Source organism: Brassica oleracea, chromosome C8 (assembly GCF_000695525.1).
Source record: "Brassica oleracea var. oleracea cultivar TO1000 chromosome C8, BOL, whole genome shotgun sequence".
NCBI lineage: Eukaryota > Viridiplantae > Streptophyta > Magnoliopsida > Brassicales > Brassicaceae > Brassica > Brassica oleracea.
Window position 1 is genome coordinate 18,666,037 of NC_027755.1, and position 13,771 is coordinate 18,679,807.

The 13,771-nt window shown below is 39.2% G+C and overlaps 2 protein-coding genes and 1 pseudogene across 2 annotated transcripts; 1 reads left to right on the forward strand and 2 right to left on the reverse strand.

Moving 5' to 3' along the window:
- Positions 1–1,211: 1,211 nt before the first annotated feature.
- On the forward strand, positions 1,212–4,037 carry LOC106311134 (annotated as a pseudogene).
- Positions 4,038–4,210: 173 nt separating this feature from the next.
- Positions 4,211–8,764, reverse strand: LOC106307139 (mannosylglycoprotein endo-beta-mannosidase-like). Its single transcript, XM_013744012.1, has 10 exons — positions 8,321–8,764; positions 8,001–8,139; positions 7,664–7,891; positions 7,523–7,581; positions 7,412–7,460; positions 7,106–7,336; positions 6,852–7,021; positions 5,758–6,607; positions 5,071–5,298; positions 4,211–4,988 (listed from the first exon to the last, which is right to left on the reverse strand). Exons 1-10 carry the CDS (start codon positions 8,467–8,469, stop codon positions 4,287–4,289), a joined length of 2,805 nt encoding a protein of 934 aa, XP_013599466.1. The 5' UTR covers positions 8,470–8,764; the 3' UTR covers positions 4,211–4,286.
- A 296-nt stretch (positions 8,765–9,060) lies between these two features.
- LOC106307257 (sucrose nonfermenting 4-like protein) lies at positions 9,061–13,735 on the reverse strand. Its single transcript, XM_013744157.1, has 13 exons — positions 13,167–13,735; positions 12,988–13,075; positions 12,438–12,599; positions 11,998–12,120; positions 11,847–11,906; positions 11,552–11,641; positions 11,111–11,245; positions 10,520–10,664; positions 10,044–10,217; positions 9,833–9,896; positions 9,678–9,747; positions 9,487–9,604; positions 9,061–9,378 (listed from the first exon to the last, which is right to left on the reverse strand). Exons 1-13 carry the CDS (start codon positions 13,289–13,291, stop codon positions 9,284–9,286), a joined length of 1,449 nt encoding a protein of 482 aa, XP_013599611.1. The 5' UTR covers positions 13,292–13,735; the 3' UTR covers positions 9,061–9,283.
- Between the last annotated feature and the right edge of the window lie 36 nt (positions 13,736–13,771).

Sequence of the window (13,771 nt, forward strand, 5' to 3'; positions counted from 1 at the left end):
TTAATTAATGAAGTAAGAATATTTTCAAATGGGTACTTCTCTTTTAATAATATAGATAGATGAGATTTTAACGATTCGGTCAACTTCGCAACAAACTATGACATGAAATAAAACGACGACAAAGGAAACTTCCTGCGTTCATGTTTTCTTTAATGTATGGTTGCTATTTAAAATTAGGGCTCGGCAAAAAACCGGGATCCGAAGAACTGAACCGAACCCGATCCGAAAAAGTAGTACTAAACCCGAACCAAAATTGATTAAATATCTGAACGGGTTCAAAATTTTGGTATCTAAAGAACCGAAACCGAATCCGGCCCAAACCGAAGTATCTCAGGTACCCGAATGTAATCGAAATAGATTTATATACCTAAATATATTACTTCTTTTTAGATTTAATATATATTAAAAACATCCAAAATATATAAGATACTTTTAAGTTGTCTAAAATACTTGAAAATATACATAAATAGTCAAAAGTAAATGTCTAAAATAGCTAAAATATATTCAAAACACCAAAATACTTAAAATATCTGTTGATTTTCTATCCAAATATTCAAATCAAACCAACTTATATGTTAATTTTAGGTATTTTGACATATATTATATAAATTTATATGTAATATATTATTTTGTTTTATAGATTTTGAGAAATTTTAAGAATATAATGAATATTAAAATTTTAAAAATAATTTAAATGGGTTATCCGAACCCGAACCGAACCCGCAAAGATCCGATCCGAACCCGAACCGAAATTTAAAAATATCCGAATGGAGCTGAAATCTTTAAACCCGAAAACCAGAAACCCGATTAGATCCGAACCGAACCCGAATGGGTACCCGAACGGGTACCCGAACGGGTACCCGAACGCCCACCCTTATTTAAAATACAAAAAAATATCACTCCAAAATAACCTTAAGACTGTTTATAAAATTATAATAACACCTTGCCTAACTCGTGCATGGAAGTTAATTACATTCGTAGACTCAACTAAACGATTGACTTCTAAGCGAACGTGCGTCTCGTGCTCACAAAGTTACAATTGCACACCAACGAATCCGCACAAATAGGCATGCATATCTTCTTCCTTCTTTTTTTGTTTGATTAAAGATTTGCATATCTAAAAAAAAAAAAAAAATATGCATATCTATGAGATTATATATAATACAGACATATTAGGGAAAGGTAAGCGCATAATATAGAGTTGAGAAAATATGGGGTTGAAAGACAAAAGCTTGGCCAGGAGATTTTTCATGTTTTATAATGCTAACATCATTGTCGTTTTTGGGTTTGGTCTTAACGTTTAAACATCTGTTTATACTTAATCTCATGATCAGTTCTCCTTCGATAATTGAGATTCATTATTCTTTACCGGCGCCAGTTAACGGGACCCCGAGATGGCTCCGACTCATCAGGAACTATCTTCCGGATCAAAAAAAGATACGGGTGGGTCTTCTCAACATCGCCGAAAACGAGAGAGAGAGCTACGAGGCAACCGGGACGCGGATTCTTGAGAATGTACACGTTTTGCTCGACCCCCTTCCGAAGAATCTGACATGGGAGAGTTTATTCCCGGCCTGGATCCACGAGGATCCCAGGTGGAGCACGCCGAGGTGTCCTGAAGTCCCTCTCCCTCAAGTGGAGGGTACGGCAGCTGACGTGGACGTGGTCGTTGTAAAAATGCCGTGCGATGGGTTTTCTGAGAGTAAAGGGTTGAGAGATGTGTTCCGGCTACAGGTGAATCTGGCGGCAGCAAAGTTGGCGGTGGAGAGTGGGCGGAGGAACGTTGAACGGACAGTGTATGTTGTCTTCATTGGGTCATGTGAGCCCATGCATGAGATCTTTAGGTGTGATGAACGCGTGAGGCGCGTGGGGGAATATTGGGTGTATAGACCTAATCTAACAAAGTTGAAGCAAAAGCTTCTCATGCCTGTTGGTTCTTGTCAGATTGCACCACTGAGTACAGTACTCGGTAAGTATTCTTGTTACTCAAATGTTGTCTAGGCTTCCGTCAGTGCTCAGACGCTAGTCATTGGTCGACCGTCCCGATTTCAATTTTCATGTTATGTGTTTTATACGGAATTATACGTTACTTATTAAAAAAAATATAATACTTATATGAAAATGTATATCCATCTAGATTCCGTTCACGGTTCATGCATTCGCATATACGCTCAGACGACAGAGTTCGTCTCTCGCCTAACGAGTGTTTAGCAAGTGTTAAAACACTGTCTATTGTAATATTTGCTTTTCATCTCATATATATATTTTTGGTAGTATTTGCTTTCATCTCAATATATCATATCTTTCCTAACTATACTATTATTCTCATTACATGATAAAGATCAAGAAGCATGGAGACAGCAAAAGAACGAAAGTCTCTCATCAACAACCACATTAGCTACCCAACGTGTCGCCTACGTGACGTTGCTCCACTCATCAGAGGACTACGTATGTGGGGCGATAGCTTTAGCACAAAGCATAAGGCAATCTGGCTCGAGGCATGACATGATACTCCTCCACGACCACTCTATAACTAACAGATCTTGCATAGGCTTAAGCCTTGCCGGCTGGAAACTACGTCTTGTAGAGAGAATCCGCAGCCCTTTCTCCGTTAAAGATTCTTACAACGAGTGGAACTACAGCAAGTTACGTGTGTGGCAAGTAACACATTACGATAAGCTAGTGTTTATAGACGCAGACTTCATTATCACCAAGAATGTTGATTATCTTTTCTCATATCCTCAACTTTCGGCTGCTGGCAACAGCAGAGTCTTGTTCAATTCCGGAGTCATGGTAATGCATCTACACAATATAATTTAATTTTCATTTTACACAGGGCTAGATTTGTTATTTTTAATTTAATTTAAATTTTTAATTTACTTTCTTTTAAAAAATGGGATCTGGATATTTAGTTTTTAATCTGAATATTCTAATTTCATATATGTAAAAGCTCAAGATCCGGATCTTAATAATAGTTTCACAGATCCGGAATATCCTAAAATACCACAATATCCGGAGCATTCTACCCCTACATAATCCGTTCTTTTATTTAGTTTTTATACATACAAATTTTATAAACATTCAGACTATTTTCTTGATTGTCTCAAAAAAATCCGCTTCCTTGGTGGTGCCAATGCTCTCCTCTAGAATGATACTTTTGTGGACTATAACATTGTAATCTTTATTTACAACCTATTCTTTTAGCTATTTGAGAGATTTGGCTACTAACTTCTCTACCAAGCTAAACGGTTAAGGTATCAATTGATTTTGCTTCCATGTCTTTTCTCAATTTTTACCATGGTACCAAATCAAGAGATCTTCTTCTTCTTTTTTTTGTTAATCTACCTCAATGTTCATTTAAAATAATAATATCTATATTAATAGGAAAAAGAAACAAAGACCAAGATTTACATTGTAACATTTATTTAGGTTCTGGAGCCATCAGCTTGTCTGTTTGAGGAACTGATGCAGCAATCGTTAAAGATCGAGTCTTACAATGGAGGAGACCAAGGATTCCTAAACGAATACTTTGTGTGGTGGCATAGGTTATCAAAACGTGTAAACACGATGAAGTACTTCGGTGAAGGAACCAAGATCGGTCCAAAACGCAACCTCCCGGACCACTTAGAGGGGATACACTACTTTGGGATAAAACCATGGCTATGTTATAGAGACTACGATTGTAACTGGGACCTGACAACGCGGCGTGTGTTTGCAAGCGAGTCGGTTAATGAGAAATGGTGGAAAGTGTACGACGAGATGCCTGAGAAGTTACAACATTATTGTGGCTTGACTAGTAAGATGGATACGAACCTTGAGAACTGGAGGCAAACCGCAAAGCTCGAGGGTTTTCCTGAGGAGCATTGGAGAATTGAAGTGAAAGATCCAAGGAAGAAGAACCTTGTTGATTAAGTCACTGATAGCGTTTTTGGTGTTTGATAGGGCTTGAGAGATATGAGGGCTTGCATGCATGCATGAAAGAATTTGGGTTTTTATTGGGCCTTCGTGAAGGAGTTTGTAATTGTTGTTTTCCCTTGTTTGGGCCTTGATTACTATTAATGAAACTAGACAAGAGCTTGTTTTTTTTTTTATGAAAGTAGACTTGAGGTTTGGTCTGAACATATGATTCTGAAATGGTCTTTGAATGTATAAGATTAAGATCTGTGTAGTGTGAGAGTGTCGGAAGCATATCTCGTGAACTAACTACAAATGACAAAACCTGTTGAAGTTTCATTTATTGAAAAGTTTGAGGTGGCAATCAGTTATGTTGGAAAAGTAACTTGTCTTTAACCAAAAACAGTAAACCCATCAGGGTAGTTCCACCCACGAAGCACAACACGAGGGGACTTCTTCATGCCTGCAGGAGCTGCAAACGAGATCTTAAAAGACATTGATTCACCCGGAACCAGTGAGAAGTAGTTGTCCGAGTAGTGTACAGGCAGAATCCTAGTGTCTTGTTGCTCCGCCTCTAGATTGTGTACTGAGAAACGAAGAAAGAAAGCAACTCCTGGATCAGATCCCACTTTCAAACAGCGGTTGCTATCTGAAGTAACAACACCACATCTACTAAACAGCTTGTGGAGCAAACCCTCTTCCTGAAGAACATCATTAGCTCTAGATGTGTTGTGGACAGTCATCTCCAGCTCGAACTTCGGACCGACCAAAACTGAATCGCAGGTAATCTTTAGAGGTACTTGCTTCTTTCTGTATGGCTCCAAGAGCGTGTAGTCTTTCCCAGGCAGATGTAGCCAGTAGAAGTTCCGGGATATAACCTTTTTGTCTGAGACATGGTACAGTTTGAGAAGAAGGAAATAAACAGGCTTTGGGTTCTCTGACTTAGGGTACGTGAACTCAGACACTTTCACAACTTTCTTTGGCGGTGCAGAGACTCTATTGAACACTTTGGAGTATGGGCAGTTACCGTCTAGGTCCCATACCGATGCCTCTATCTCCACATCTGATAGCTTTTTAGAAGTCGTGTTTACAACCTGTGGAGGTCAAAGTACATAGTTAAGATATCATTTGATCAAGATAGAGGCATAGAAACAGTTACATGGGCATCACACTGACCTCAACGAAGTTACTTGCCAGGTTCAGTTGAACATGGACTGGCTCTGCAGCGGAACGACAGCCATAGAAACTGGCTGTTTGGTCGAGAAGATGATCGTAGAACTGACCTCTGAGGCCAGTCCATGGATTTTGGTTCTTCCAGACTAAGACACCTGTGTACTTTGTCCACATTCTTGAACTCCAGCCCTCCAATAGAGCTCTGTACTGAATGTAGTTCACCAGTTGAGCCTGTTCCGGTAAGGAAAAAAAGTCATAATATGTCACACTAGGTTAAGATCCCACATAGCCTACCCGCTCGGTTTCTTCCGTTAGCTCGGGTCGGTCAAAATCTCGCCGATGTGAACCAAAAAGAAATTCGGTTCGGGTCGGTTTTCAGTTAGTTTGGTTTCAAAGATTTCTACCAAAGTTTTTGGTTTAAATTGAATAAAATTCGAAAAATTTTGGTTAAATTCGGTTCGGATTTTGGTTAGTTTGGTTCGGAGTTTTTGTTAAGATTGGTATTGTTTGGTAAGAATTTTTTCTTAGAAAACCGAACTAATCGATTACCAAACCAGAAACCAAATTTGTTTTTTAGTTGCTGAATTGAACCGAACCGAAAACCGAACGTTTCAGTTCAGCAGGTTCGGTTAATAACCGCAGGCCTAATCCCACATGTATCACACTATATAAAGATCCTCAATGTAGTACCTTCAAGCAGAAGTCATCGAGATCCCTTGGAGCACCATACATCAGAATCTGATCATGAACTTTGCCAGGCTTCGAATAAGGAATGTACTTATGGTAATCCCACATTCTACTCGGCACCTCTTCCACAAACTCATCTGCACCCTTCTTAAACAGAGGAATCTCCCAACCTTCTCGAGGCATTGTAGCTCTTATAGTATCCGCAACCGGCATTCCAACAGAACCCACCTCTGGATTAAACCCAAACTTATAAAACGTGTCTTTAAAAAAGTCTTCAGGGTACTGAATCTCGTAAGGCCCGTCAGTGAAGTTCCCCTTCCCATCTGCAAACCCGTCCCACATGGATCCTTGGATGTAAACTCTAGCACCGTCGAGATAAACGCTAGGATCTGAGTCCCAGTCTGGTAACGACGGTGTTGCGAAATAAGGGTGAAGCCTCAGGTCTTGGTTTAGAGCCTCGTTGATGTCTTTTGGTGGGACTTGCTCGTTTCCACCGACCCATAGAGCAAGGCTGGGATGGTTTCTAAGGAGTTTGACGGTGTCACGAGCGCATAGAAGGAATAAGTCATGGTCTAATGGTCCGTTTGGGTTTGATACTGGAACGCCTCTTCCATCAACATCTCCAGTGATCCAAAACTCCTGCCAGACCAACAAACCGTAGATGTCACAATAGTGATAGAACTCTGGCCGTTCAGCCAACCCACCGCCCCAGCAACGGATCATGTTCATGTTCATGTCTGCGTGGAACTTTATGTCGGTTCTGTAACGTTCTTTGGAGAGGCGTAACAGTCCATCTGATAGTATCCAGTTGCCACCTCGGATGAATATCGGCTCTCCGTTGATCTTGAACAGCCTGAAAATTTTCAAGAAACAAGATGGATAGTGATGCTCAAGTATTTTAATTATTTGATTTATTAATAATAGAATAAGTATCTTTAAGTATGGTTTTATGTAGTTTTATGATTTGATTAACAAAAGAAAGATATTTCTAAACAAGCTTTGTAGAATCAACTGATCTAATTCTATTCCTAGAAGCTTCAGCTACATCAAAGAGCCTCCAAAGAATCATTTAAACTGAAACTATGTAAAAGCTTTACCTTCCACCAGTGACACTATCAATAACACTCTCAACCTTACGGAATCCAAACGGCTGCATCCACGAATCAGATTCTCCAAACTCTTTCACAGCGACACTGATCAAGACGTCATAAAGGCTTTGCTTCCCCATCCCGTTGGGCCACCACAGCTCAGGTTTATACAAAAAGAGCTGGTGATTATTCACTAACATCATTAGCTTTATAGAATAAACACTTACAAGAGGTAATAATATACAATAACAGTTGTAACTCACTGGTTTAAATGTGTGCTGAACAACTCCTCTAGCAGGGATGATAACACTCTCCGTATGAAGAATCTCTACTAAACAAACACCGTTTTCGAGCTCGGTCGTGATTTGAATGGTTACAGAACAGTCAGCCTTCCATGTGCTTTTGTTTTCAAATTCAGCAGTCACGTGCAAGTAAACTCTTTTGTAATTGTCAAAGAAGGTTGAGACCAAGTGGGGGTCAATTATTCTAACAGGCTGCAACCAAAACAAATCAGTTCTTTACTAGCAATTTAAAACTATTCGTTAGAATGTAAACCAAACAAAACTAACCCCAGTAACAGAGATTGACACTTCATCCCATATGCCAGTGTTCCGATCCCTAGAAGAAAAAAGGTTATCAGCCACATTCGAGAAGCTAAATCTTCTAACAAAAACATTAACCTTATTGGACAAATCCAGTCCCAGCCTTCCACATACTGAGCAGCTACATCTTTCCCAATCTGTCATATATATACAGCCACATTTAGTAAGAAAGAAACAATGCCATGCACAGAGAGAGAGAGAGAGAGATGTGTAGTGTACCTCGTGATCACCACCTTGGCCTCCCTTGGGAGGTATAGTACCAGGATGATCTGGAGGGTGAACAATAACAGCAAGTAGACTGTCGTTCTCAGGATGGAGAATATCAGTGACGTCAAGTGTATGTCTGCGGAACATTCCTTTGGGGAGAGCAGTCTTGTGGCCGTTTACATACACTTCAGCAGAGTAGTTTATTGCACGGAAATTCAAATGCACGTATTGATTCAGCAACTGCAAATAAATAAATAAATAAATAAATAAATATCTATTTAAATGTTTTAAAATAGCAAATTCATATAAACAAGAGAGAGAGGTGTGGTTTGGGTTTGGGTCTACTAACTCTTTTGCATTGGAACTTTGTGAAGAACCAGAAAGTGTAGTAGTCCCTTCCTGAATCAGCAATGTCAATGATGGTTTCGTTGTTTAGTCCATAGAAAGGATCTGGAATAGCTTTGTTCTTCACCAACGTACCCAAAACACTGTCAACAGGAACAGTAAGAAGAGGCTATTCTTATTCATCAATCAAGTGGTAAAATGGTAAGATTTTTTTTACTTTGTTTAGTTTTGATTGGCTTTCACTAGACTTAGTATCAGTGAGAAAGGTTATGATTCTACTTGTTGAAATGCTTTAAATTGAGAAGAAGGGAAAGTGAAGATTACGTTCCGGGGACGGCGGCTTCCATCCACTTAGATTGGGAGCCGAGAGAGGGTGGATTGGTTGTAGTGAGCTGCTTGCCGTCTTCATTGACCTCCGTCGATCTGGCTGCTAGCCAGCCGGAGTCTAGTAGCGTCTTCCGGATCTCAGACATTGTAGTTTTTGAGCTAAGCTTCTTTATGAGTCGTCGCTTCGTCGTTGCAACGACGATTTTGAAGGTGGACTTCAGAGAGAGAGAGAGAGAGTGAGATAACACTCAAAAGGTGAGTAACTCTTACTTTCTCATTTATTACGTCATCTGCATAATATTACGTCATCTGTGTAATAACGTGTCGGCAGAAGGAAAAGGAATGACACGGGAGCTGAGAGATAAGAGATTCATGTGTCTCTTCGCTTCAGACAGATGACAAAGAGAAAGAGCTCCATCATCAATATCGTTTTATGTTCTTATTTAGTGGAGGTCACTTCTGTGCCCGTACTCAAAGAAACATCATCTATAATGCAGTAGGATCGGTCTAACCTGCTGGTTTGCTGAAATAACAACCGGTTTGAGAGAGGTTCCACTCGTTAACCATTCCCCAACATTGTTGAGCTTTGTTTTAAACGTAAAACATATAAAAATATTTGAATTTGCTTTCACATGTTATAATATGATTGTTTTTTTGTTTGCATTGAGGTTTAAGCTCATTCAACCGTTAAATTGTCCTATGCCCTTTGAAGCACAGAAAAAAAAAATCTGAGAGAAGAGAAACTAACTAGTAAAGATTTCGGTAAGCCAATTATCTTTCACAAGAATGGAAAGAAACAAGTTCAACTAAAAACAACAAAAATAAATAGAAGAAAACAATGAAGAAGTGGGGTTCGTAGCAACTTTACATATTCCTTGCAAAGACCACACACAAATAAAGTACAATGTTGGGTAGTTTTGATTTGAGGAAACGAGAAAGTAGAGCGCTCTTGAGTAGTAGTCAAAGACCGAGTAGGAATCGGAAAACATCACTTAAAGATATGATACCTTCAACACGTTTGCTCCCTGCTTCCACTATCACCAGCCTCCTTACTCCTGTTTTTTTTAAAAACACAACCAAACCCCAGTTAATTAATGTACTTCTCATCTCATGATGTGAGCAACAAAGCCTGAAGAGTGTATGGAAGGGAGAGATGGTGGTACCTGGATTCGCCAACCGCTCCATCACTTTCCCAAGAGAGTCTGACCGCAAGCACATCTGACATCTCGGCCCGTTGAGAGATCCATATGGCGGACTCGAATCTTGCCCCAACTGCAGCGCCTGTAACCCCACACATTTTTTAACCACATTTAATAGAAAAGGGATGAATCTTGGCTTCTGCTAAGAGGTTTACCTGGTGAACCGTCATGTCATCAAGATGAATCTGTGCGTATGCCTTATCTTTAGCTAGAGCAGTTATGTCACTAGCCAGTAAAAGATATATATGATCAGAATACATGGATTCAAAAAATGACATATCATCTCAACTGATGGATGCAGAGGGTTTACCTTCGGGAGTATATGTCAATAAGTGAGTCATTATCATCCACTACTGGAATTGAACTGACTTGAGCTGTAAAAAACCAAATAACACCAAGATGTTAAAGACATAGATGAAGCACGACTCATTCATTAATTTTCTTCACTGAGAAAACAGAAAAGTCACTTGCGGATGAACTTTACACAATACATTGATGAAATTGGAGCAAAAACGGATTACCTTGAACTAATAATGTGAGCGCAGAACCCAAAGAGGCGTGTGGTTTCAATGTAGCGAGAGGTTTGCTACTTGATTCTCCGATTCTAGGGACCCAAGTGCCCAGGGGAATTGAACAAATGGGCTGCTGAAGGATTGGCAAAGAGCTAGACGAATGTCTGAAGTACCTGCATATACCTGAAATATTATGCGTAATTTAGAGCTACCGTATCTAATAAGAAGCATAAAAGTTTTAAAAAATATATATATATATATAAAACTGTGACAAAAGTTTGGGAGAGCCTATTCCAACTATAACGCTTTAATTTCCCTCCTATACATTCCATCCCTTCACAGAATATATGGGGAAACGAAGAGTGGGAAATAAATAGGCAATAGCAGAATCATATGCACGTCATGAATTGAAAACTGCGTATCGCCAACTGGGAGCGCTTATCAGTGTTTTTTCATATATGATATTCACAAGCGAAGGACCTTACATTTTAATATGCCTGATAGTGAAGCAAGATGCAGTAACTGCGGATATGACCCATCCTGTAAAGACGAATAAATAACTGGAACGGCTGCCACCTTGTTTTGCAAAATTTTGAGGGCAACGTCTTTCAGATTATCATAAGGCCCAACCTGATGGCAATATATGAAAACATTAATAGCAATAGTGAAAATCTTTTAGGTCTTTTTACTGTAAACTGCAACCGAAGTTTCTAGAGTAAAGCTATGTTCAGAACGCAAAAAGAAGCGGGTAAATAAAATATTTTTTTGAGAAGTAAACAATATGTAGACAAGTAGACAGGAATATATGAATCAGTTACATTCCTAGAAAAATATGCCTCCTAATCCAAAATGTGGAACAGTCATGTTCTACTCTTTTCATTCTGAACCTATATATTTAAATCAACTTTGGATATATGAGAGTCTAGATAGCTAAAACATTTGAGTAAAAGTTTGTTAGAGATAACAACAGAAACATTTTCAAAGTGAAAGAAGATAATAAGGAGATGATATTTTAGAGGGAGCTGCATGGGAAGATCAGTAGTGAGAGCGGTAGAAAGCAACTGGGCAAGTCTCACCTGAACAAGTGGCCTAGGATATTGTCTCCCAATTCCATCATATTGTCTGCAAATATGAGCCTTCCCCTCTTTCCATGCTGCTATGGTGTGCGTCTCAAGCTCTTCTTCTGTCAAGTTCGATCCATGAGTTCCAAGCTGCAATTACACAGAGTTGCTATTACCACGCAAGAGTGAAAGACTTCATACTGAGAAAAGCTAGTGAAATATACATATATTTCATAGGTAATATGCCTAAACTACGGAAAACTATTATACTCCTTCAAATTAAATCCCATGTTTAGACAATAAGGCAAATGAATATTTGTGAAGGTAAACCACTATTATTATTAACACCCCCTTCGACTTATCGACATTTAGATAATTTAATCTTGGAATGCCTAATTTGATACATCGGTCACTCGAAGCAAAGCTCTAGAAATGAACAACTTTAGTGATACCAACCTCTCTCAGTATTATAATGAAGTCCAGTGGACCAAGAACTCCAACAAATTGGCCTTTACCAAAGTCCCAAAGAGGAGCCAAAGGGATTCCCTGAAAGAAACATAATTAGTAAAACCAGAGAGTCAGACAATTTCCAAAAAAAAAAAAAAAAAAAAATATAGTTCTTTCAAGTTTCACTTCCTTCCCCTTTCGGGTCTGGATGCAACAACATTAGACTGCCACATGACTGTGAGGGGCAGAGAAACGAGCATCCCAAAAAGAAGATAGGCTGACATCAAGGTAAATATAGCCAAACCTGCTCATAAAGTATATGGAACGCTTGCTTTACTGGTAAATTTACATCCAATGCAATAACCTGTAAAGATTTCCCATCACCTTAGACAATTTCCTACTAAGATAGATGAAGACAAAAGTCATCAAACAATAAGAAAATGAAGAAACCAGACCTTGCCCGACTCTGGGAGCAATTCATATGCAGTGCGGTTTGACAGTAAAGCAGATATACGGTGACGAGACATCTCCAAATCACCTCCTGACATCCTAGGGATAGATTCCTGGGATGGATCAGCCTATAATATAATCACCATGTAAAAACAGTCAGAAATTCAATTGGAATGTAGTCTTCAGAGACAATTTTATGGAACTTTAAGGCTCCTGCTTTATACATCAAATTAAATGCTATTAGCAATTTAGCATAAACTATTTCTAACACACATGTAGGACACCACATCTTTCCTTTTTGGAGAAAACGGTTGTCGCTTTCAAAGATGTCAGATTTGCAATAAAAGATAAAAGGAAACGTCGTATTACAAAACTAAGCTAGTGATAAGTAGACAAACATATCAATACATTGCATTTTTAGAAAAAGGTCAAATTCCTTCCTTACCGTTCGCTGGGAGAAATCATCCACATCCATGCTAGATGAGTTACAACTCGTGGCAACCATATCTGGTCCAGTTATAAATATAGTATTCACTACTCCACCATTTCCAGTTACAAACGGTTGGTGCTCATCGTGCCGCCACTCGCCATCAACAAAAAACTTATACTGCATGAAAATGAAATAACCACTAGTCTTCTTAAGCATCTCAGGTGTTAATAATCAACCTCATGTTAGAGATATAGTACGTCCAAAACACAGAAAATTCCAGAAACTAAAATAACCACTGGTCTAACTCCGATATGCAGTTAAGAATCTTCAATGGCTACACAAATGTTCTAACGATAGAGCTACGTTCAAGATGCTACCATGGATTACATACTGTTCGATGATGACACTACCTGTTGGGAAATGTAATCAACTATGACAGGTGTATATATTATTCTCATGCATATTGCATTGATTAGCATCTAGATGTCAATACATGAGTATCATAGGATGTACTGCTATGAAACAGGTGACAGGTCCAATACAAATTATTAACCATTATTTTTACCTGATGATATCCGGGAGTCAAGTTGCAAATAACTTGAAAAACAGTAGCGCAGCCTTCAATTGGAGACATTGGCACATGTTCTGTCCACCTGTCCGCACTCCCATTTCAGTGTCGGATAAAACCACACAAACAATAGTAAAAAGTAACTAATCCTAGTTCTTCTAGCTCAGTCATCTCACCTGGTGAAAGATCCGCTTAGGTAGACCCTTCTACCTCCATAAGGCCACACGAAGCGCGTGGGAGTAACAACCTGCCCTGCCGCAGCACTGTTCCCACGGCTGTTATCCAATGTAGAACTAAACATCCCCTCGTAGTCTTTATAAAGTTACAAACTTCAACAATCGATTCTCTTGAGCAGAAGAAACTCTTTGAAGGACGAAAATGATGAAAGCTTCCGACTTTAAGGCTTGCACATGTAAGGGAGTCCCAATTCGATACACCACTAACCGAAACCCTAAAATCCCAAATCACGATCTAAACCTAGCTGACGAATTTCGCGGCTCTGATCTTAAATTCAGCCGGCGGAAGAGGAGAAACAGACCTCGATGATGGATGATTCGAAAATCTCCAAAGGAGATTGATTGATTGATGGCAGCTCGGCGAATTAGGGATTTGAGAGAACCCTAACTAGAGATGATGGCATTGATTGATTTGGATCTGGGGAAATAATGTGATTGGGTCTTTTTTTTCTTTCAAGGTGAAGAATCTGTGCGGGCGAAGAAGGTTTTTGTTGTTTTTAATCCATTGGAGATAGATAGTATGTTTTTTATATTCTTTCCTTTTT

Excerpts from the sequence above, each read along its gene's own strand:
- LOC106307139 (XM_013744012.1), bottom strand. The coding sequence starts at position 8,469 with ATGTCTGAGATCCGGAAGACGCTACTAGACTCCGGCTGGCTAGCAGCC. Across the intron at positions 7,892-8,000 it reads CAAAGTTCCAATGCAAAAGA|TTGCTGAATCAATACGTGCA; the intron begins GTTAGTAGACCC and ends ATTTATTTGCAG. Across the intron at positions 7,582-7,663 it reads GCCAAGGTGGTGATCACGAG|ATTGGGAAAGATGTAGCTGC; the intron begins GTACACTACACA and ends TATATATGACAG.
- LOC106307257 (XM_013744157.1), bottom strand. The coding sequence starts at position 13,291 with ATGTTTAGTTCTACATTGGATAACAGCCGTGGGAACAGTGCTGCGGCA. Across the intron at positions 10,665-11,110 it reads ATCCTAGGCCACTTGTTCAG|GTTGGGCCTTATGATAATCT; the intron begins GTGAGACTTGCC and ends TATTGCCATCAG. Across the intron at positions 10,218-10,519 it reads ACTATCAGGCATATTAAAAT|GTATATGCAGGTACTTCAGA; the intron begins GTAAGGTCCTTC and ends ATAATATTTCAG.